The 25,871-nt window shown below is 45.6% G+C and overlaps 1 protein-coding gene across 1 annotated transcript in view; it reads right to left on the reverse strand.

The window, feature by feature from the left end:
• Positions 1 to 3,607: 3,607 nt before the first annotated feature.
• Positions 3,608 to 25,871, reverse strand: part of PTPA (protein phosphatase 2 phosphatase activator) — a 35,092-nt gene continuing 12,828 nt past the window's right edge. Inside the window, exons 5-10 of the mRNA XM_075259967.1 lie at positions 25,690 to 25,807; positions 24,106 to 24,205; positions 23,250 to 23,374; positions 22,986 to 23,086; positions 13,947 to 14,054; positions 3,608 to 4,187 (exon numbers count right to left, since the gene is read on the reverse strand). Of these exons, the coding sequence (XP_075116068.1) occupies positions 4,113 to 4,187; positions 13,947 to 14,054; positions 22,986 to 23,086; positions 23,250 to 23,374; positions 24,106 to 24,205; positions 25,690 to 25,807 (627 nt within the window). The 3' untranslated portion in view covers positions 3,608 to 4,112. The remainder of the gene's footprint in view (positions 4,188 to 13,946; positions 14,055 to 22,985; positions 23,087 to 23,249; positions 23,375 to 24,105; positions 24,206 to 25,689; positions 25,808 to 25,871) is intronic.

Raw genomic sequence — 25,871 nt, forward strand, 5'->3', positions numbered from 1 at the left:
GTGAGTGCTGCTCTGGAGTATAATACAGACTTATTAATACATAATGTAAGTGACTTCACATAACCACATGATCTCACCCAGTCCATGTCTTTGTACGAACGCTCGCAGGCCTTGTAAATGACTTCACACAGTATACAAATATGGACTTTGCTCCTCCATGTCAGTATTGCGCCACTTTTGTTGCTCCGCGTGTAACTTGTTATTTGTTTAAGTTAACGGTAGGAACTGTGAAGAGCTGTATGCACCCTGTGTGCCAGACGCTCAGGCGCCACCCCCTAAAAATAATAGTGCATTGAAATGCAAAATGCCATTTAGGACTCTAGGAAAGCTGGGTGATAACCCCTGTGGAATGGTAAAGGCAGACATATTGATTGTCAGCCTAATAGATTGTATAAGCCTGTCCTTGACTGAGCAGGATGGTGACATTCACAAAGCAAAGATGCCTTAGCACTTTATTAAAGGGCTTGTACAGGATTAGACAACATGGCTGCTTTCTTCTTCTCAGTAAGTGTCCTGACATCCATTGGTCACAAGGCAATACTACAGCTCAGTCCCATTAAGATAAATGACCATGTGACCAATGGATGTTATATCATTGATGAGAAGAATAAAAAGAAGCCATATTTTCTAAACCTGCACAATCCCATTAAAGAGAGTCTATCATTGGCTCTAACATTTTTTAAAAAATAAGCAAATCTTCACATAGGCTATTCTAGGCGTATCTTTCATTCATTGATCCTTGCGACTGTTTTTTAATTAACCCGGTTTCCTTGATATGCAAAGTATTCTTTAGGGAGCACTGGAAGCCTTACCCCTGTTTCTCTAGCTGCCCTGCATCACCAGCTGCCTCTGTTTCTCACCGCCCCCCTTCTTTACAGACGATCCCACCTTCTACACCTTATCACTGCTTCCTTCAGAGCAGCTAGTCACATACAGCACAATTAAAATCTCGCACATGCGCTGTACGTGATTGGCAACGAAGAGGGGTAGAAGGAGGGATCGTCTGTAAAGAAGGGGGGCAGTGGGAAACTGAGACGGCTAATGACGCAGGGGTGCTCGGGGAACAGGGATAAGGCTTACGATGCTCCCTGAAGAGTAATTTGCATATTAAAAAAATGGGTTAATTAAAAAAAAACCGCTGTGAGGATCAAAGAATGAAAGGTATGAATAGAATAGCCTTTCTAAAGGCTATGTGAAGATACGCTTATTTAAAAAATCGATATAGCCAATGATAGATACTTTAAAGGGATTGTCTGGGACTATGATGTTAATTGTTGCGGCCTCTTCACTACTTACCAAGCACAGTGCGCTGTACATTTAGTGGCTGTGCTTGGTATTGCAGATCAGACCCATTCATTTGAATGAGACAGAACCAGAACAAGGTCATGTGACCAATAGATATGGTGGCACGGGCCTGAGAAGAGGAAGTAAAGCTAAACATCATAGTCCTAATTTTGCAAACAAACAATCTCTTTAACGCTAGGTTCACACTAGCGTTCGGGTCTCCGTTTTGTGGTTTCCGTCTTCTGCATGCAGAAGACGGAAAGCTGTCAGATCGGGTCCGGCCGTGAGTGGTGGTGAGCGTTTTATGCTCTCCGCTGCAAAACCGTTTTTTTTTTTTTTTTTAAATCGGACATAGAGTACTGCATGTCCTACTCTGTGTCCGGTTTAAAAAAAAAACGGTTTCACGGCGGAGAGCATAAAACGCTCACCGCCACTCACGGCCGGACATCTTTCAAACCCATTCAAATGAATGGGTATGAAAGACTCCTGCAGGTTTCCGTCTCCTGCCTCTGTTTTGTGCAGGAAACGGAAACCTGCAGAACGGAGACCGGGTGCAGATGTGAACGAGCCCTAAGGCTGTGTTTTTTTCCCCTGAAACAGTATCACACTTCTCCATAGGATTTCTCTACCATTCTAGTGAATGTTGTAATACTCCATATACAGTACATTAGAAGGTCAGCCATACCTGTCATAAGCTAATGTATATGTATATCGAGTTCCACTTCATTTTCTGAAGCCAGTGACATCACATCCTTTGGTCACATGACCATGCTGCGGCTCAGTCCTATTCCAAGAAAGGGGGATAGATAAAATACCAAGCACAAACACTATATAATGCACAGTGCTGTACTTGATCGTTGTGCTTAGGACAACCCCTTTAAAATTAGAATACCCCTGTATTACAACTGGGATGGGATAAGCAGCTTCCAGGCTCTCTGCCACCTCTTATCTCTTAACTGTATGGTGCCTCGGCCCCTCCTACCTGATGGGATATTTCAGAAACGTTATTTTCAGTAGTCCATCTCATGCCATCCTGCACTATAAAGATGGGTCACCAGTTATGAGACCAACCCGCAGGCCTAGCGGTACATTGGCTGTTGTAGCCCGCTCCCCTTATCCCAGATCTCCACAATGACAGAAGATGTGTAAGAAGCGGTCGGGTGTCAGGGAGGGGAGCGTGCTACACGGCTGCTGTCAGCCACACACAGGTGTTCTTTAGTTTTGTTTTGCACATCATGACAGCCTGTGTCAGCATCGTGTAGAGAGACTAGAAGCCGCCGTACGCGCCTCTCTATTCTGTGCTGATGGCTCCTGCCGGGTAACAATGGGGAGTCCTGCAGGGTTTTAGCAGAGTTCTCTAGCACTGTATGCGGGAATCACCAGTTGTGCAATTCCCTGGCAATTCTTAACCCCTTCAGGATTTAGCCATTCTTTCTTTAATTTTAGCATCCAAAATTTTTCACCTATATTTGCGTTTTTTTTTCTATACAAGATATATTTTTCAATGACACCATTTTAGGGGCTGTATAATTTCCTGATTTTTATTCATTTTTTTGCGGGGCACAGAACGAAAAAAAAATTCTTGATAGCTGCAGCTTCTGCCATTGACCTCTAGAGTACAGTAGTAACACCCACAAGATAATTGGGACTTATACCGTATACACTTTATGGATCGACCATTTTACTAGAAAATAAACAGACTTACATTTATTAAAATGATGTAATTTTCTGTCCACAGGATCGACCATCAATATCAGACCGCTTGAGCACTCCTGCAGGGTCTTCAGTGTTTACACGGCTCCACCTACATAACAGTGGCTGTCCACGGTATTGCAGCCTCGTCTCACTCACTTGATCTGATATTGGCGGCCTATCCTGAGGATACCATGAACCTGGAAAACAGGGCGCTTATTTTATTCAACATACTGCTTCAGCCTCCCAGTGAGACAGATTGAGGATGGAGGTGTGAATATGCCCTAAGGTTATGGAAACCGCAGACAATCATATAAAATAATAAAAGAAGCAATACTCACGTTCCCGATTCCCGCCCAGTCTCTGACTCTAGTAATGTTGTGTCGCCCTGAAGTGATCTCTGCAGCCAATCGCTGATGTCACTGGTGTCAGGCAGGTGATTGGTTGCAGTGGTCACATGTCGACATGCCAAATCATTGCTGGAGCCTTGCGGGGGCCAGGAAAGCATCGGAAACGCATAAGGCGAGTAGAACTGTTGTGATGTTACAGCTCCAGCTGGCGCTAAAAGGTATAAAAATGTAAAAATAAGCGCTATATACAATCATATAACACACACGTATAACTCACACCATCATGGTCTTGAGATTTTATTGGTTTAACCCTTAATGCAGGCAGAATTCCAGTGCCAAAATTCATCTTAAAAGAACAAGGACTTAAAGGAAACCCTCATGGCGGTCTCCTTATAGATGACATCCATAGGTCATAACTAAAGGCAAAGAGAGCAGGGGAAAGAACCCGTCAAACTGTGGACACCATCAACCTTCACCTGCTAAAAGGAACCCAATGCCCTAAACGAAGTGCGACTATGTAGACCTGCTATACCCAAAGACACCCCAACCCCATACTATACAAATATGGCGACAGGTGCGGAGTCTTAACTTATACTGCTAATTCCAAAATATCAACTTCTATCTCCTGCTCTCTCCCCCTCCTCATTTGTAAAAGAGCCAGTGCTGAACCCCTCCGTCCACAGCAGATATGACAACGTGGATAAGATAAGCGGCCGCACAGCTAGGAACGGCAGGGAAGGCTTGTGTCTAGAGGCAGAGGGATCTCTGCTCCATCGCCGCGGATCCTTAGGACTTGACAGGCTGAATGGAGAGCAGGCTGCCAAACTTAAAGTGCTGAATCACAGGAAACTTCTCCAGGCACTGCAAGAGATAAGACACAATCCCAATTAGAGGGCACAGCAGACACAGAAATGGAGATAGTCATAGGCAGGGTGAATTTATAGCCCCCCCCCCCATGTCATATATACTGTACATGTGTCCTGAGTTACATCCTGTATTATACTCCAGAGCTGCACTCACTATTCTGCTGGTACAGTCACTGTGTACATACATTACATTACATATCCTGTACTGATCCTGAGTAACATCCTGTATTATACTCCAGAGCTGCACTCACTATTCTGCTGGTACAGTCACTGTGTACATACATTACATTACTTATCCTGTACTGATCCTGAGTAACATCCTGTATTATATTCCAGAGCTGCACTCACTATTCTGCTGGTGCGGTCACTGTGTACATACATTACTTATCCTGTACTGATCCTGAGTTACATCCTGAATTATACTCCAGAGTTGCACTCACTATTCTGCTGGTACAGTCACTGTGTACATACTGTACATTACATTACTTATCCTGTACTGATCCTGAGTTACCTCCTGTATTATACTCCACAGCTGCACTCACTATTCTGCTGGTTCAGTTGAGGATGTAACTCAGGATCAGTACAGGATAAGTAATGTAATGTATATACACAGTGACTGCACCAGCAGAATAGTGAGTGCAGCTCAGGAGTGTAATATAGTCTATAACTCAGGATCAGTACAGGAGAAGTAATGTAATGTATGTATATAGTGAGTGCAGCTTTGGAGTATAATACAGGATGTAACTCCGGATCAGTACAGGATAAGTAATGTAATGTATGTACACAGTGACTGTACCAGCAGAATAGTGAGTGCAGCTCTGGAGTATAATACAGGATGTAACTCAGGATCAGTACAGGATAAGTAATGTAATATATATACACAGTGACTACACCTGCAGAATGGCGAGTGCAGCTCTGGAGTATAATCCAGGTGTATAGCAAGCATAATATGATGGAATACATTTCTCACATAAGACAGAATTCTTAGTGAGCCCCATTAAATAGCACCTTTGTATAGGGTGAGTATAAGTTCTCGGCTAAATCCGTATTCACCCAGAGGCAAGCTTTGACATCATCTAGCACCGGTGCCATCACTGCGGTATGAAGCACTTAGTGACTCAGCCATGTCTTTGTCTGCTTATGACATGACAGGCAGCACTATCACGAGTCTCAGGTACGAGGCACAAACCAGCTGCCAGCTCAGAGCGCCTCTGTGATGAGACCGGTTCCTAAGAATTACACACTGTATCAGCTGCTCGGCAATGCCACGACTTCCCGTACCACTGGACGGTTGTTTTCTCCTGACTGAGTCATCACTGGTAAAGCCGACAATGGCTGGACATGAAAACATTTCACTATATACCCTTAAAACAGGTTAAAGCTGAATTTCTACGAACTATAAATGGTTAAAGGAGTTGTCCAGAATTTTATTCATTTATTTTTTTAAAAGGCCTGTAGTATTTTCTGGAAACAGCGCCAATCTATGGTCTAGTCTATGGTTGTGTCTGGTACTGCAGTTCAGCACCACAGACTTGAACAGAGATAAGCTGCAATACCAGAAATAACTAAGTCTGGATTGATTCACACCTGTAATGGAGACTCCGCCGCAGAAAGCGCCCAATATTGGCGGAGAGAAGAACCTTCTCCCTAGGGAAACTAGGGAACCGGATGGACCCCATTTTAAAATCGATGAGATCCGCGGGTTTCTGCCTGTAACTGCTTTATAAGAAAACAGGGTCTCAGTCTTTCGGGTCCCCATGCGGACCCAAACAGCGGAAACCAGTATGCTAGTGTGAACCTGGCACAAGTCATGAATTGCAAATCTAGAAAAGTGGGTGACTACCCCATGAGGCGGCCATATTGCCATCTTTAGTAGTGTGTGTATACATAGGGGGCTGAATGTTGTGGCGCAGTCTGCTGCCGTACCGTCGCTTTGCACAGGATGAGGTGGGGAGGGTGCGGACTCTGTGTGCGAGCGCTCGGCCTCTGCAGGAAGTTTACCACTAAGGAAGTTTCCACGTGTGTGTGTGTGTGTGTGTGTGTGTGTGTGTGTGGGAAGAGACCGGGACAGCACAGCTGCGCTCCCTGACAAACCGGGCAATAAATGCCATTAACCATTCAGCTGCCCGAGCATCGCTGGGGGGCCCCTCATCTGCAACATATTATCAGCCTGCCGCACAACTATAGCAAGCTGTCCATTCTTAAAGGGGATTTCTGGTTGAATGTAAAGTTTAACGAATCAAGACTTCTGCTTACAGTCAATGAATGGATAGATGCAGTGGTAGTCACTGACATGGTTACGAGGCTTCTTAAAGGGAGTGTATCACCAGACCCCAGCACATCACCCCAGCCCCCAGATAGATAGGTTAGGGTGTTTTCTCCTTGTGAATCACTGAGTCCCTTGCTAAGATATGGCTGTTTTTACCAATATGCAAATGAGCTCTATGGAGCAATGGCAACTCCCTGAGCTCATTTGCCTATGGACTAAAATGGCAATCTCTCAGCAACGGAGGCAACAATTCACAAGGGGAAAACATTGTATGATTCAGGTGACCCTACACTATCTATCTGAGGGCTGGGGTGATAAAGGGCATCTGTCACCACACTCCAGTGTAAGTGAGTGACCCTGCTTGGTTATTAAAGAGGCTTTCCAGGCTCCAGAGGGCAGAGGAGGGTAGTGGAGCCTGGAGGTAGTGGAGGAGAGCTAAGTGAGGCCCATTGGTTATAGCTTTGGTATAGGTATAGGCTTTTAGGTAAAATTTATGCCAGCTTTTGGGTACAAATTATATAAACATCAGTAATGGAGACCCCACCTTGTCTCCTTACACTTTTCTAGTGAGAGCAGTGCAAAACCCTCAAATTGTGGCAAAGTTTGTAACTATCCCCCCAAAGTCTATTATAAAGTTACATAAGTCATCCATATGCAATGAATGAGCTGTACTTAAAAGGGTAGTCCATACACAATACCTTTACAGAGAATTGCAGGAAGGTAGTAAGTGACTACAGACCTCTCCAGTGGCAGATCATCTCCTCCAAAACCATCAGCCATGCTGAACCCTGAGGCCAGGATTTGGCTGCAGCAGTCATGTTAGTGACGTACATGACATCATCAGTGCAGAACCTGCCAGGACCAACATAGCCAAGAGCGGATTACCGGGTAAGTAATGGTTAGATTTTATACCGCACTCCATTATTTCTGGATATGACGACCACTAGACCTTCCCTGGGGATAGCACTCAGCTTTCCCATATGCCATACTCTAGATATAAGGGATCAGGGTCATTTGGGATCAGCTCCTGTGCCAGGTATTGCCAGTAATTCACACTTCCTTGGGCACCGATGACGTGCTTCAGGTATTTTGTATACTGCTGAATGGGCCTGGCTCCAACACACCATTGATGGCATGTAAAGTGAAGCCTTAACTCCAAGATTCACACCAGTCAGCAGAACAAAGAGGCAGCAGCACTTCAGAGCAGATTCGCAGCAACAGGCAAAGTCTACTGACCTGCTGCTGTGTCTATGCTCATCTACCTGCTCTGCTTATCCGTGGGTGTCCCCAATGTCCACATCAGGCAGCAAAACTAAGGACCCCATATATTAGACTGTCATAAGTGAAACCTGCAGGCTTTGCGGCTTAGTTTTGCAGGTTATTTTGAATCCTCTGTTGCTGAAGCCATCACATTTGCCAGAAAACTATAGTGCAACACTCAGCAAAACAGACACTGACGTCTATTATAGGACAATGGGTCAGCCTAGCGTCAGTCACAAGGAGGATCTACCAGTAGTAAGGTGGTTTTGGTTTATTTTCAGAGCCTTGGTCACAGAAGCCACCATATTGGAAGGACAATCGCAAAACACACAACTACAAACCGTAGTATGTCAATGATGACAGATCAATCACAGTGTTGTTGGTGTGCAGATTATTTTCAAAGCTTCCTGTAAAATCCAACACATTTTACGGACAAAAATGGCACAGCATGCAGCAAAATGGACACAGATGGAAACTGACAAACTCTATTATAAGCCAATGGGGTCCACCCGACGTCATTAGTGGCTGCCGCTCGCTTGATTTATAGTAGTAAGGTTTCCCCACAGGTTATTTTCAGGGCTTCGGTCACAAACTAAATCATTTGATGAAAAAAATAGCACAGCATGCAGCAAAATGGACAATAATGGAAACAAACGAACCATATTGTCAATGGGGTCCACCTGGTCCAGTCTGTTATGTATGGATCCATCACAGTGTTGCTGGTTTGTGCAACTGAGGGTCTGAAAGTAACTCGCAAGCCATCACATTAGATGGAAAAACTAGTGCGGCATGCTGCAAAATAGACACCAATGAACCCTGTTATAAGTCAATGGAGTCCACCTGGCACAAGTGATGTGCTGTGTAATGGATCTTTTGTATTATTGTTGGCTCTCAGACCATTTTCAAAGCCTATGTTGCAGAACTATCACATTTGACGGGGGAAAAAAAAAAAAAAAAAAAAAAATTATATATATATATATATATATATATATATATATATAGTACAGCGTGCACCAAAACTACACCTACTATACGTAAATGGGCTCCGTCTGGCATCTTGGAGTCATATGAAGGATCCACCACAGTATTGTTGGTTCAGGAGTTATTTTTGGGGCCCCTGTTACAGAAGCCATCATATTTGATGGAGAAAAATAGCACAGCATGCAGCAAAATTGACACCAACAAACCCCCAATATCAGTCAATATTTACGCCTTGGCACCACTGGTGTCGATTTTGTGGAGGATCCATCACAGGGTTGTTGACTCCTCTCACAGAGGACATCACATTTGACAGAAATAAATAACGTAGCATGCAGCAAAATGTATACAAACACAAAGTGGCGAACTGTATCATAAGTCAATGGGGCTCACCGGATGCCACTGGTGTCTGTCGCATAACAGATCCATCACAGTGTGGTGGCTTCTGTTATAAATGTAAACCAAAATACTGATGTGAACAGCGCCCTATATGGACAGCACTAGAAAAGTTTAAGCCTCCATGAACCTCCTAGATTGGGCCTGTGTGTAGACTGTGAGACCCTAATACCTTGCTCCAGCTCAGGCTGTTAGTTGCAGGCATGCAGCTGCCGGTCTCGCTGATGTCATGAGGGAGGCTGGGGGTTGGGGGGGGGGGGGGTGGGTTACAGATCAGGCCGCCTGGAATTCCAGCCAGGGTGAAAGTTCACTTCGCTTCCCAGAGACTCAGGGGCCTGGTGGAGGCTGAGCAAACATGAGAGCGGCTTCAGAGCTAAAAGAGCTGTGCTGTTCTCCTGCAGCAGGCGCAGAGCGTATGTGCTGGTGTGAGGGGAACACACATCAAGAGATGAAAGGAAGAGGCCTATCAGTTTGTACTGACACACATGGGTGCAGTGTGCTGGCTCTGCAGTCCTAATGTGAAGCAGCTCTCGCTTACAAATCAATACCACACCGCCTTATAGTGCCAGGAAACCATGCACAAGCATAGCCCTCACACCACCACATGGTGACTGGGTAATGACGGATAGTAAACTGCACAGAAAGTGGGTGCTGATAGAAATTTCTAGGGTGACCATGGCAGATGTCTCATTCTGGGCTATCCGAGCATCGAGGCGTCACTTAAAATAAGACATGTAACCGGTGGACCTCACATACAGACTGCTGAGGAGGATTTTAGGGGTGCCTGTGGGCCCACCCAGCGACTACATGACTGCTGTGACTACGCCTGGTCTCACCAACACTTGCCGTGTAAAGAATATTGCTATATTAAAGGAGCAATATATATATATATATATATTAAAAAAAAGGAACAAAAAGAAAAAAAAAATGACGTATCTTCTCTCCTACTGTGCCTATATACAGCTCCTTTGCAGACCCATGTGTCTCCATGGTAACAGACTACAAACAAACCCTGAGGAGTTTGATCCCGCAGTCACGTCTGTCATCGCCTCTTCAGTCTATAGTTAGTAGAGGGAGTGCAGGATCCCGTGACTGTAGGATCAGACTACACAAGGTTTGTTTGTAGTCTGTTACCATGGAGACCACATGGGAGCCGTGGACACAAGACAATATATTTAAAGCAAAGTTTGTTTTATTGTTTTTGGTTTTTTAATATGTACTAAAAGCAGAACAAATGGCTGTACATACCCTATCTTATAAGAGAATTTGGTGATGTCTCGATAGAGGTGACTGGGCCTCTTGGTTTTTGGAGTTCATGCTAACACTACATTTTAGCAGTGTATAAAGCATTGTCCTCCATGCCTACGGCCCCTGAAACTCAGCCCTGTATTTTATATCTGTAGGGCCAATATATCTCATGACTACACTGACATATCCATCAGATTCTTGCACAGTCTGGGATCTGTGAGAATCACAGAGGCCATATTGGGTGTCACCCATCTTTCCCAGAACCAGATATCACTGAGAAGTAGAAGCAATCATCTTAGAGGCTTATATTTATGTTGCGATTTCTCCTTGGTTGGTTGTGGGCTGAGGATATAGAAATGACAACCAATCTGGTTTTCATTATGTGGCATCCAGAGGACTCGCCGGCCTCCATGTTGCCTATTATATCATTAATGGACATGCTGGGTCCTCCAAAGTAAGACACCCTCTCTGTACTTGTTCTTCTCTTTGTTTAATGGATGAGGATCCTCAATAGGGGACTCCCCCATACTTACTGACCCCAAAGTTATTTATCTGAGCCATAGATAAGGGCACATAAAAGAATTCCACTGTCTTAGATGGAACAAGATGTGGATGTGCTGCAGACCCCGACTCTCCCAAGGTAGACCCCGCTGTTCCTGCCTGCACCTGGCCTCTGTAAACGGAGGGACAACCGGGAACAGAGCCCTCTTAGCAGGAAGGAGACAGCACAGACTTCCAAAAGACTGGCTCCCAGATTACAGAGGTATGTGGGTGGAACCTTACACAGGATGTGGAGCCGGCAGCGGAGGGGGGGTGGAGGAGGAAGGACTGATTCAGAGCTCCAGGAACTTTTCACCTCAGTAATTCTATTCAGTACATGTGCTCGCCCCTTTCACGGGTTAACAAACAAGCCTGTGGTAACAGAACCCAGATACATTAACCCCTGCTCTGCTGACCAGTGTAAAGATCTGCTGTATACCCCTCTATGTATACACATATAACTTATATGTATATATACATATACAGGCACACCAGGGGACCATAAAACTAAGGCTGCCCATAAGTCTCTGTATATGTAGGAGCGACAACGTGTGGCATAGAAAGATTGCACAGAGCCTGCAGAGTATATGTGTTACATGGCGTAATACACATTAGGTTGGTGGTATACATCAGGGAGACTGTCCCATGTACACTACTAACCTATGCCAGTCTATAGGCATACAGTGCCATATGTCATCCATAAGGTTCCATTGGAAAAACTCATATACGTTACAGTATGTGTTCCTGCAGCAGCCCCCCGTATAGGAAAGCAAGGTCTGCTGAACTTTCTAATACAAACCACCCTGATAGAAGCCAAAATGGTTGAACGGGGGTTTGTGCCTACATGTAACATATATGCTGGGAGCGTTTCCTGGGATATATGTTAAAGGGATCTTCTAGGCTTATTATTTATTATGCTTACTTATATATCGCCATCATATTCCGCAGCGCTTTACAGATATTGTCAGTCAATGTCCCATATAGGGCTCACAATCTACATTCCCTATCAGTATGTCTTTGGCGTGTGGGAGGAAACCGGAGTACCTGGAGGAAACCCACGCAAACACGGGGAGAACATACAAACTCCTTTCAGATGTTGCCCTTGGCAGGATTTGAACCTAGGACTCAGCGCTGCAAGGCTGCAGTGCTAACCACTGAGCTACCATGCTGCCCTGGCTTTACTTATTGATAGGTCATCAATGTGATTGGTAGGAGTTCTACACAAAGAACCCCCACAGATCAGCCGATTGAAGAGGCCACAGAGCTGAAATAAGAGCTGCAACTTCTTCATTGAATACCAACCACAACTCCATACACTGTATAGTGGCTGTGCTTGGTATTGCAGCTCAGCCCCTTTCACTTAAATGGGACTGAGCTGCCATTGTACCATGTGAGTGATGAATGTGACCACAAAAAACTGACATGGGGGAACTCAGTTGTTGGACCCAAACTGATTACATATTGATGATCTATCTTTAAGAATAAGTGCTGGAAAACCCCTTTAAATAGAAGCTCCCCTTGCACATGTGAGCAGACGTCTCTCTTTGACCCAGCAGCCACACAACACCACAGCACACAGCGGTGCCATGCACCTTACCACAGGGCAGAGGTTTCTGATACGCGGCAGGCATATAGAGACATATCCGTAATGTTTTATCATTTGGTTTCTTTGTGGTCAGAATAAACCACGGCGTTACCCTCTACAAATATCTGTGTGGTCACCAGCGTTTATCGGATAAGCCTTAAGACAAAAAGCAGCTGGGTCAGTAGTGTGGACGTTTCCTGGATCCATGTGCCTGTGCATATGGCCGCCCTATGATGTGGTTTCATATTGAGGCGCTACTCTCTGTATGTCACACTACACAGGGCCGACAGGGAACCTTCGTCTTTCAGTATCGCTCAGCAGGCGCTTTACTGGATAGCTTTAACCCTTTACCTCACAGTACAGTCCTGTCACATGCAGACCATGTGGACAGATCAGTGCATACCACATCAGCACATTCCTCTACTGAAATACTCTGTGCTGCTGCCTGTACTATTTAATACATGGCCTGTGACCTCAGTCAGTAAACGACGCAGTTAAAGGGGTGTCCATATGCTCTAGTTGGACACATTGATACCTTATAGGGTGGTCTCTGTAAAAGTGAGCTCATTCATCTTTGTATGGTTGGCTACTTAGTGAAATGGCCACCATGTAACACTATATCAACCCTGTGGGGAAGCCTGGTCAGTCGTGGCCACCCTAGCAAAATTGGTAATGTTAAAAACCATTGTTTTTCAAGAGATAACCCCTTTACGGCTGAGGCCCCACGTTGCGGAAACGCAGCTTCTTTTGTTGCCGTTTTTTTTAGCCAAATCTAGGAAATGCTACAAAATGAATGGGGAATATATAGGAAGTTCTTATACTTCTACCTTCTACTCAATCCACTCCTGGCTTTGGCTCAAAAAGCACAGCAAAAGCTACAACAAAAAAAAAAAAGCTGTGTTTCTGCAAAATGGGGGCTCAGCCTAAAGTTGTTTTCCAGGACTTATATACGGATGGCGTATCTATTAGGGTAGGTCAGCAATATGTGGCTGGTGGGGATCTGACATCTTGGATCCTCATCAATCAGCTGTTTGAAGAGGTTTCAGTGATCACAAGTGCTACAACTTCTCCTCTGAGCTGAAGTCATGTACATCAGTCACATTGTACAGCAGCAGCTCAGTCCCATTCAAGTGAAAAGGGATGAGCTGCAATACCAAACACAGCAACTATACAACGTACAGCACTGTGCTTGTTATTCAGTGAAGAGGCCACAGCATTCACCAATCTCTTCAACCTGCTGATCGGTGGGGGTCTCGAATGTTGGACCCCACTGATCATATATGGATGACCTTTCCCAAGGATGGCTTATCAATATATAAGTCCTGGAAAACATATCCCTTTCAGAATTTAGCCCTCAGGAAAATTAGCTGATCACACCGGGTCCTACGCCTGGCGTATAGATACCACTAGCCTAGCACACATGACCACTGACTCCATGCTTCCTGACAGTGAAGACGAGCGTCCACAGCCTGCCTCACCTCTGCCTTGTACATGCGGATCAGGCCTTGGTTGACTTTTGACCATGTAGGAACAGCGCTGATATTCCATAGCTGGTTGGAGTGTTCTGCGAATGGGCCGGTCTTCATCTGTAAAAGAAACTATCATCAGATCTGAGGAAACCACAATACATCCACAAGTGATATCACAGACATTGCACTGCGTAGGTTTACTAGCGGCCTCTGATAACTGCTGCCCGGTCTAACTGTAGGGAATGTCCTGTAGGCAATGCCTTCTGACTAGTCCCTGCAATATGTAAGATAACATTACTGTGGGGGGTGAATGAGCCCCAAACCCCCATAAATTCCAGGAATGAAAGGGCTGCTGAATTCTGTAATTTGTGGTCAGGGGTAACCTTAGCACCTTAGCAATTGCATGGGACTCAAGAAATTAGAGGGACCCCCACTGACCGGCAGGTTTGTGGTTATATCAACCATTACATATTATTGCAATAAATACTCACCTCTCCTCACTACTGGCTCCTCCTCTTTAGCCCAATCATGGGGGAAGTATACTGCATGTAGGAGCACTAAGGGGGCACTATAACGCATGTAGAAGCACTAAAGAAGCACTATTCCGCATGTAGGAGCACTAAAAGGGCACTATCATTCATGTAGGAGCACTAAGGGGGCACTATACCGCATGTGGGAGCATTAAAAGGTGCACTATACCGTGTGTAGGAGCATTAAAAGGGGCACTATACCATGTGTAGGAGTATTAAATGGGGACCATACCGCATGTAGGAGCACTATGGGGGCAGTATTAGAGAGGGCCCCCAAATATACCAAATCTGTCTCCGTATGGTTACACTTTTGGGGCTGATGAATCACTGCCACCAGTTGTAATGGCAGTTTATTACACTGCACCATCAGTCAATGGCCCTTCCACAGAAGCACTGCATTGTAGACAGCAGCCATCAGTGGCCATAATACCATGGATGGGAAAAGGTCTTGTCTGGAGCTGGACGCCGTTTTTTTTTAATCCCAGTCACTGGTTTCCAATTTGCCTTCCTGAATAGACTGTATGCCCCCAATAATCCCCCCCCCCATCTGTGTACACAGACCTAGGGGTCTCTATAGACACAGACTACAGACAATCCCAATACGTAGTCTGACTCTGCAGTCTTGTTACTTTATTCCCAATCTCGCTCTTATACTTCCTGCAGGTTAGTACATAGAAGGCTGAGGAAGCAACCATGGAGACATATTGGTCCATGTAGGAGTTGTATACACAAAACGATTGCAGATTTTTCATGACACAACAAGGATGAAATGGAAAGGACAAGTTATGGTCAATGAGGAATATACGGACCGGGCCCATGTGTTTCATGGACAGAACTAAGAAATATGATCATCATCAAGTTTAAAAGGGGTCGTCCAAACCAATAAAACATAAAAAAAAACAAAAAACTACTCTCCTCCCAGATCCCATTTCATCATGTTCTCGTCGCTCCCTACTGGCCATTGTGTACATGTAGAGAGTACAGAGCAATCCCTGACTTCAGAGGTCACAGGTCATACTTGATGACATCACTTTTTTTTTTCTCTCTCCTTACATTTGCTGCTTTGTCCCTCTCAGGCAACTCCTTTAAGGCCCACTGAATTAGTTCAGCCATGTTGAATTTTCAGATTCAATCCCACCGACTCTCTCTTTAAAAACAGGGGTGATCTGGAAGCTACTTTATAGGCACATGTTAATGGGAGGATTGGAGCTGAGCTGTAACACCTCGTACATCCTGCAGTTTTTGGGGTTTTGTTTTTTTCTGCACCCTCTAATATTTTTGTGCAGGAATGGAGTGGAGCAGCTGCCATACACCCACCACCACTTATCTCTAATCGAATGAGATTGCAAATAACAAAACAAAAAAAACCATGGTTGCTTTCTTCTAGCTATAGCGCCCCTGTCGTTCTTTGGCTTTATATGGTATTGCAGATCAGTCCTAGTCACATGAATGTCGCAGCTGCAATACTACACACAGTCCTATGAACAAGTGTGGCACCATTACTTAAAAATTTTTTTTAAAAAAAATGCATCTTTAACAAAGGAATCAATTGCATCCTTAAAGGGATCATCCAAAATTAGAAGAAAAAAAAACATAGCTGCTTGCTTACAAAAACAGCACCACACCTGTCCACAGGCTGTGTGTGGTACTACAGTTCAGCCCTATTCACTGCAATGCAGCTGATCTGCAATATCAGACAAGAATCATGGACATGAGAGGCGCGTTTTTGAAAATAATGTAGCCATGTTTGTCCAATTCTGGATAATGCTTTTAAACCAAGGCTGACTATATACTTAATATAATCAGTACACAATGCTTGCTTGGTTGACAGCTATCCCTCCTGTACCCTTCCACACACACAAATGCTCTGTGCACACTCCTGTAGGTGTCTTTTGCCCCCAAAATGATCAGGCATGTTGACATCCAATGGCCTGATCCTTCTCTTCCCTAATACCTGCCGTCAAGGGAGAGACAGGAGGCCGACATACAGTCAGGTCCAAAATGCCTTCCAATCCAATAGTAGTGTCATGTAGGGAACTGTAATAGGAGCAGGAATATCCTTTTAAAGTCACACACCAATGAAGCAATACTGAGATAATCATCTTTTTATTGACATGCAAATCAGCCTTCAAGTGCACTGGGGGTGGAGCCTGATTTATCAGATGTGCCTACAGACCACCATCATGCAGGCAGCGACTATAAATTCAATTCATGCCTATCTGGATGGCAATTCCAGAGCAGAAATGAAGCAGGTGTTGCTGTCTGTAGGAAAAGCTGACAAATAAGGCCCCGCCCCCAGTGCACTTACTGGCTGATTTGCATAAAAATATGATTATCTCTGCATTTCTTCATCAGTTTGTGTCACAAAGATGTGTTTCTGCTCCTATTAAAGACCCCTATTCCGCACTATTATTGGTTAGGGAGACAAATTCCGTTTCACCACCTCCAACATTTTGCGCCAGAATCGTCCCTTATTGAAGGATGCAGTTGGAATTTTTTTCTCTCACCTGTCCCACTCCTGGGCAATCTACGCAGTTAGTTTCAGCACCCAATATGTTAATTAGTCTTTCTATTGTCAGGTGGGCGGTCCTACACTATAGTCCGGCCCATGTCACCTGGCAGTATGGAGCCCAATAAGCATATTGGATGCTGAAAATAACAGCACTGATTACTCGGGAATGGTGGGAGCTACAGAAAAGATTCCAACTGCGCTGGAATAAATGGGGAGACGCCTATTAAATGATGTAAAGAGTTGGAGTCGACGGAGGAGATGAAAGGTCCCTTTAAGACTATTTTATAAAGCCGCCATTTTTATGCTTTGCCTTTTCACACGTAGTCAGGGGACACTTGCGGCAAGGACACTGTTGTCTTTGCAGATACGCCGCCCATTGAAGGTGGTAAATAACAACGCTTCCACTTCAATAGCAGCGCCATAAAACAGGGACCGAAACCGACAGCAGGGGAGGGGGGATAAATAAAATTAAAAAAAAAAAAAAAGAGCGAAAATACAGAGAGAGATCATGAGAGGCGGCAGGAGAAAAAGAGCCTGAGACATCACATGATGGAGAGAGAGGGAGAGAGCCAATCCTGCAGTAACCTCAGGGGAATTGTATGAGTCAGAGAAGCCATATTGAGCAGGAAATTACTCACAGGCTCTGCGTTCCTGACTCTGCTCTCCCCAGAGAATGAGCCTTTTGTAAATGGTTCCTCAGTCAGTAAGAGGAGGAGGAGGGGGGGAGAGGGATAGATGAGAGCAGCCCCTTCCTGTCAGTTCCTTCCCTTCCAGCAGAAATCTGAACCCTCCCTTCTCTAGGAAAAAAAAAAAATCTCCTCCAAATTTAGAAGGGCAGATTGAAGCGGAGACTGTGGCGGCGGCGGAGAGCGGTGCACAATGCTCTGCGCCTTTCAATTACCGCTCATCTCTCTCTCTCCTTAAGTCAGCATCGCTCATTCCAAACTTCACTGATCTCATCCTTTGTGGTGGAAGCTGCGCTTTTATTAACCCCTACGCTCTCGGCCCCACAACCGCATCCGATGCGTTTCTTCATCAACAAGCCTCAGGCGAGGTGGGGGGGGGGGGGGGAGTACTGACAGTAAATCCCTTTTAAAGCAGCGCATGTAAAATATAGAAATTCTGGGCTGCAAGCAGATCGGAGGAGATGGCTATGGTACAGTGTTGACTTCTCTAGGATGCGGTATAACAATGCCCTTCTCCAAGTGTATGAACAGGGATCGGTATCCCTATATTCACAGAAACTATACCGCAGCACCGTGCACAGATTATAATCCCGTACACCAGTCCCTAACCCCACAATCTAATATCACTAGAGTTTATTTCAAAACCAATTAACCCATTAGTAACCCACACAGACTACACAAAGACGACTGAATTTAAAGAGGACCTTTCACCGCCTCCACCAATTGAAGCTCTTTTCTTCCTCAGATACGCCCCTCTTCACCGATTCAGGCGCAGTTGAAATTTTATTTGTAGCGCCCCACTGTTCCTGAGCAGCCCAATATGCTAGCTAGACTCCCTAATGTCAAGTGGGTGGTGTCAGGCAGGAGCAAGCAAGAGGGCGTGACTCAGAACTCCAATCAGAGGGAGACCGTGTCAGAGCTCAGAGTCACGCCCCCTTGCCTGCTCCTGCCTGACACCACCCACTTGACATTAGAGAGTCTAGTTAACATACCAGGTACCAAAACTAACATGCTTGATTAATCAGGAATGGTGGGGGCCAGAATCAATGAAGGGGCGACTATTAAAGGGTGAAAAGAACTGTCGATGTCGGAGGTGGTGAAAGTAATGATGAGCCATATAGAGGTGCTTAAAGGTGCTTTCCATGGTTATTAATTATTATTCGGATTGGTCATCAATTGAAGATCGGTGGGGATCAGACACCTGAGACCCCACAAATAGCCTTTGAATAGACCTGAGCATTCGGGTGAGTGCGGTGATCTCTTCAATGAAAACAAGCATAACGCCATACAGAGCCCCAGTTACTTGAATGGGACTGGGCTGTAAACAGCCCAAAACTGTGGTGTCACATGGCCTGTGGGGAGAAAGTGGCTCTGCAGTTTTAAACAGCTGATCGGTGAGGATCCTGGGTGTCAGACCCCAAGCTGATCTTCAACCAATGAGCTGTCCTAAGATTGGGTCATCAACTAACAATACCCAGAAAAACCCTCTAACTGTCGCTATGACAGACCTCTGGTATTAAAGCACTACAGACAGATTTTAGAAAATCGATGCACAACCGAAGCATTTTTGTGATAATTTTGGATTATGGCAGCACAAATCACAACAACTAAACAGGCTCAGCTACCAGTCTCAGGGCTGCGATCATTACAATACATCTCATACCACTGTTTCCCTCAAGATAAGCAGCGCCAAAACAGCCTGGCATCCACTTATCTCACCCTAGAAAGAACACGGTTTATACCTGTACTAAATGGGCATTTTCAGAGGATATCCATGGCCAACTACAGTATCATAGTAAGAGGCTGTCTCCAACCCCATTACTTTAAAGGGGTCCTCATCCTACAGGAAAGTTTCCTATAAGGCCATGGCTATTTTCCCAATGTACGTACAGACATCTGGATACAAACTATACGTGTAGCTTCCCTACAGCTGTAGGGGCAGAGCCTTTAAGGGGTCTTTGCTTTAACCAATGCCTCTTTGTAAGGAGTCCCCCCCCAAAGAATAAACTGTCCCAATATTAAGACCTCCAGTGATCAGATATAAACTGCCAAAGAGCACGTGTTCTATTGCCTTGCAGCACCCTCAAAGGGGAAAAGAAGAATTACAAGTAACCACTAAAATCAATGCCCTAGAGTAGGAGATGCCCTTGTAGGGCCCTAAATTTAAGGAATTGTTTAGGATTACAAAAACATGGCTGCCTCCTGTACATAGGTTGTGTGCGATTCTACAGCTCTCTTTAATTAAGCTGAGCTGCAATACCGAACACAACCCACAGGCGACTGTGGCGCTGTTTCTGGAGAGCAAATCGTGTTGATGTGTGATCATAGCAGTGCACATGTATGGAGAGGTATATGTGCGAACTGTAAAGGGGCTGGAACGGGGCCGCAAATAAAAGGGCACAATCTGGCAGCAGGAGTGGAACTTGGGGAGATTAAAAGCATGGGAATTCCTACATACTTTCCTCCATACATAAGCTCCAAGCCACCAGCTTAGATTTTTTTTTCTCCGGTTTTACTTTTATATGGAAATCTAGAGAAAATTTCCATCATGGAGCATTGGGAATAAGGCAGACACAATAGTAATAGGGCCGGGGCGGCAGCTGCAGTCTCTGCCATATAATGCTGCAGGCAGGCAATATTCTGTCAGGACTGCCTGCTCCGGTAGCCTTTTCAGACAGTGATGTGCCAGCCCTGGGTGACCCCCGGGTCACAGCCAATATACATGTCTCAATAGGGATAGCCCATCCTCTGATCTTCACCCTCCTAGAGGCAGATAGTGTTTCCAGGAATAGAAGCAGAGACCAAGCGGCGGGTTACATGGATATATGAAATAGTCACTGACTAATCCATATACAGGTGAGCAGTCCAATGTAAATCCAGCCACAAGCCCTATTAAACACATTTTTGCGGGACTACAAGTTCCAGCACGCAGTGACTACACATATGCTTGAGCTTGCAGTTCCACAAAAATCTGAAATTCTCGGCGGCCTCACCCAACCGGTGGAGTTCCCCGCAGTCTTACAACACATGAAATGAGTGTGTTAACCTTTAACCATGTGGGTGCAGTTTACATAGCTGCTCCGTTACAACACCAGCCTGTTCTTCAACTATGGAGTCAGCCGAAAATACGCTGAGCCAAAACCTGACTAGGTGACATTGCCCTGAGGAAAGAGTCAGGCTGATAACAGAAGAGAACAGCTGAAATACCAAGGCTGTGGAAAATGTAGAAATGCTGCAGATGTTTGGTGTGCAAGTCACTCACAGTTACAGAAGTCATGGCTTAGAGCTAGAACGTACCATTACTTTATGATCAGTGGAGGTCCAACCTCCGAGACCCACCTGGATCCTGAGAACAAGGCATCCACACCTGCAGCCCCTTCCTCCCTGCGCTGTGCCTACCTGCATAGTGCAGTGAACTGGGCCTGTGACTGAGAGCGACGTAAGAAAAACTTATGATGCAGCCCCCCATTGATCATATAACGGCACAATGGTAAGTGGGGGGCCGGTACTTTTTGCACAGCAGATTCCAGTTACATCGGTGATTTTACACCATTTATCCACCATCACGATTTTGCCGCCACCATAGCCACTCCTGAAGTAGCTGTAGCCACACGTGAACGTCAGTCCCACCATTACAATGCAGTGTAAAGCGCTATGCACATAACCAAAAAGGTCTGTGAAAAACGGAACAGGCGGAACACAGAAAGGCATCGATGTGACAACTGTGGTGATCCTATCATTAGACTAGATGGACAGAGGTGCAAAAACCTGCTCCAGATCTGGAAGTAAAAAGCTCAGCTGTAAAATATATCAGCTATGTGCATGGGGCCACTGAAATTAAAGGGGTTGAGACATTACAGACACCTCTTCAAAGGGCGTAGCTATACGGGGTGCAGAGGTAGCAATTGCTACCAGCCCTGGAGTCTGAGGGGATGACACTAGTATTATAGACAGCACATGGCAGATGGGAGCCCCATTACAGATTTTGGATTGGGGTTCAGGAGCTTCAAGTTACGCCTCTTGTGTCAGAGTACTGGGGGTCTGACCTCTTGGCCATCCAATGGTCAAAACTGGGACCAAAAACTTGTTCTCCAGATCACTGAGAGTCCCAGCTGTAGGACCCCCAATGACGTGACACTTATCGCCTATCCTATACTTTAATAGGTTTGTACGCCATCCATTATTATGGATCTATAATAACAGATAGAACACACACCTAAAATGGGTTTATGTGTATGGAGCCTTAGATGGTAAGCCACTATATGGACAGGGATAAAAACAAGAGTGAATGCATGCTCAGTACTATGCCACGGAACATGCTGGTGCTATCAGAGTAACAGGTAATAATAATCTGCAGCCAGGTGGCGTTCACTTTAGGAGTTTTAGGTTAGGATATACTGATCCAAATTCTTCCCATACAGTAGTGACGTCTTTACAGTCCCCATCACCATGAAGGGATGGGGGGGGGGGGGGGGTCATAGCAGGAGCATGTGAGATAAGACGACAAAATGTCATCACTTACCTAATGACTCCCACTGGTCCAATATGTCCCCCACTGTGCTTTGTTTACATGGTTAGCAGTGATGATGGCCACAGCTATCTCTTCCTTATCATGGTAGAGGCTCTTGCAGGGCACAGTCCCAGTAAGTATATTAGGGAACTGCACTCCCGACTGGACAGTCTTCAGATGATGAAACAGACTATGGTGGGGTCTTTCTGGCCCCCTGCCTCAGAATCACAGGGGCAGTCACATGTTCAGAGTGACATCATCAGCTTTGCAGTGACCCTTTTTATCCCTTAGGTTAGGACTTAATGGTAACACATAGCACTACGAAAGATCACAGTGTTGCCCTTCCATGCTTCGCAGCTACCGATTGTGGCCACATTGCGACTTGCAAGTTGCTGAAATGTGAAAGTCCCCATCCAGTCACATCCAGTAGATTTGGTCTCATGGTTGTAGCCGGTAGTAACTGCGATGCAGGTAAAGCAACACTGATCTATGGCCAATGGATGTGTACCATGGCCAACGTCGCTGTGTAGCCCTAGTCAGACTGGTGACTTGATGATCATCAAAATGTCACCAGGGCCCATTAAAGTAGTTTTCTAGGACTTACTGTACCCAGGACCCCCACCAACCAGCTGTTTGAAGAGGTTGCAGCCCTTCCCCTGTGACAATAGAGTCACGTGCATGAGGCACATTGAATGGGAGCAAGCTGCTCCTGTACTAATATGGAGACTGGGATGTCCTGAACGCTGCCAAGCTGCTGTACCATTCTTAGCTGTGCCAATCCCACCCGGCCATAGACGGCTTCACCCTCACCTGTGTAATAAATAAGATGCACTCCAGAAACATATAATCCTTGTGATTTTCATTCACTACCTTCTCGTCCACAAAATGCCTGGGCTCCAGGGTGGAATGATCTGCAGAAAGACAGAGTACATGTTAATTGCTGCCCTATAAGAGACTGTATCTGTGTGAGACTACACGTATGTGAGTGGATATTACTACACGCCAATGCGGTGTGTCCTCAAGAGAACAAGTCATGTAGAAACAACAAGAGTCTTACAACGCTGAACTTTTTACCTACAAGCTGAGCGCTGCCCCATATAAAAGGCAGAAACTGGAAGTCGTCCAGGCCCCAGACCCCTTGACTGCCAGCAGGCTCCATCCTGTAGGTTTTTTGTAGTTTCCTCATGACCTCAAGGTAACTGTAGGGGCACGGAGAAGAAGGTGAAGTCATTACCCTAAACCATCACCAGGCCCAGCGAGCAGCTCAGTCCAACATGTAGATCCTCCAGAGAGAGCTCTGCCATCCTACCCCCTCTATTTAAGTACGATTTATCTGCATTAATGGGGGTTTCTGGGTTCACACTACTAATGGCCTGTCTAATACTATCAAAGTGGTGGGGGTCTGACTCTCAACATCTACATAGGAAAGACTACAGAGCATCGCAGCTTGAAAAGGATGGAGGTGCAGTACCAAGTATGGCCACTATGAAACGTATGGTACTGTGCATGGTAAACAATGAAGGGTATGCAGAGGAGATACGTGGCCCCTCAGTCATCAGTCGGACACCCACAAATCTGATATTGAAGGTTTACACCCTCGGTCAGCATTAGTGTGAACCCCACAAAACATATTTAACGTTTGGAAACTGAAGGGGCAATAGATTGTTCGCTGTTATCAGCCATTTCAGACTCAGTGCGGATTCCTGACAGATAGGGAGTCCAGAAAGATATGTGATCACAATAAAACCTATATGTAGCCTCCAGGCTGTACAAACTGAACCCCAAAACTACAAGGTGGCTCCTCCAAATAATAGCTCTGAATGGAAACGTTCTGGACCACCTGGGGAGCAGTCACTGACTGTAAGCTCTGAGGGGCGAGGCATCACCAATACTATGCCCAGCTCAGGTGCCCTCATTGCCGTTCTCTTACCGGTCAAACACCTTGAAGACGATGGCGAGCTGGTCATCCACCTGCAAGACTCGGATCCTACACAGGCAAAACAGAAAAGCAGCAAAGGCGGCCTCATGTCCTAAGGAAAGAGACAGAGCGAGTTAGGGCAGCAGTCTACAATCCGCCACGGTTTACATATTGCAAAGTGACAACCCGCAGCGTGAATATTGGGAGTTGTAGTCTCAAAATACCAGGATAGACATTGCGTTGTTTGCACTACTACATCACATGATGAATAATGAATAATTATGTTATTTTTGAGTTATTTATGCCACTCTATGTATATAAAGTATATGTCAGACTAGGTCTGCGACGTTCACTGCAAACACAGTGTGAACAGATGCTTAGCAAAAATCAAACTAGACATTAGTAGGAGAGAATAGTGGTCTGTAGCCTGAGCTGTACTGCAGGGATCCTGGCACCATTCTGTGCCCATGTCAGAGGTATACAGCACACTGGGTAGATCCCACCACATATCTCTTACATATGTAGCGCATGTAATACATCCCCCGTACTAGATTATACACTTTCTCAGTATATGAGCCACATTATACAGAACATCCGCAGGGATATCCTTTCAATGTACATGACAGATGCAGTGTGAACACACCCTTAGCCTCTCCAGGACTCGCAGTCTATAGGCCACCCCACACATCTACAACCTTTCCTGCCTCCCGAACATCCTTCCCATTTCTGCCCCCCCTTCCCCAAAGCTTCCAGTTCCTGTGCCTCAAATAGTACCTTTGAATGGCTTTTAACCCCTTCCCAGCCACCAGATGGCATGAAATGATGGACAGCATCCTGGCGTGTATACTACGGCCCTGACCTAATCCAATGCTCAAGGTGGATTTTACCGAGCGTAAAAGATAGGGACCTGATTGTAAGCGTCCTATAGCGCCGCCATGTCCTACCCGTCGTAGACTTGCTGGGACTTTTAGTTCTACAACAGTGATGGAGCAAATGGTTAAAAACTAAAGTAGAAAAAGAATGTACAGATGGTTCTGGGGGTGAGTGCTGCTGCAGCGGAGGTATTAAGCGTACGTGAGGCGAGCGCCATGCTGCTCGCACATCTCGCATGTCTACCAGCAGCCCCTGGAACACGTGCGACTGATGCTGTCACCCCATGGAGTTACAAGACACAAACCGTTTTAGAGTGACTAACAGAGAACAAGAAATGATGTAAGGGAGAGGGGAAAAAAAAATGACAGCACAGGAAGAAGTGGGCTCGAACGCTGCGAAAACCACTGCAGGCATCCAGCAGGCAAGCACTGCTGCAGCAACAGGGCACCCTAGTGGCAGGCTGCGGAATAGCAAGCAAGCTTCATTTCTGAGCCTCTACCATTGTGTCGTGCCATGGGCATCATTTGGGTTTATGTTTGGTGACAGCTCAGGTGAAAAATGAGCGTATTATACAGATACTCATTTGTGCAACCGCCATCTTGGTCATATTGAGCGTGCAGGGTATAGGGATGCGTATAATAGGACAATACATTACCACATAAGATTCCTAGTCCTTCATTATTATGGTTTATAGGGGGATTACAGGATACCGCTGGACATTACCTGTGCCATAGTCAATACGGGTTGAGTTGCCCACAGATTCCTTCAGATATACGGCCACCTCGGGCACCGCCGCACTCAGCTGTGGAGGGATCACCGTGGAAACGAGATTCTCAGCTTCCTAAGGAGAAGACTCCGGTGTTAGGCACATGTGTGATATTGCTGGAGGAATGGAGGGACAACGC

The sequence above is a fragment of the Leptodactylus fuscus genome, chromosome 11, assembly GCF_031893055.1.
Source record: "Leptodactylus fuscus isolate aLepFus1 chromosome 11, aLepFus1.hap2, whole genome shotgun sequence".
NCBI lineage: Eukaryota > Metazoa > Chordata > Amphibia > Anura > Leptodactylidae > Leptodactylus > Leptodactylus fuscus.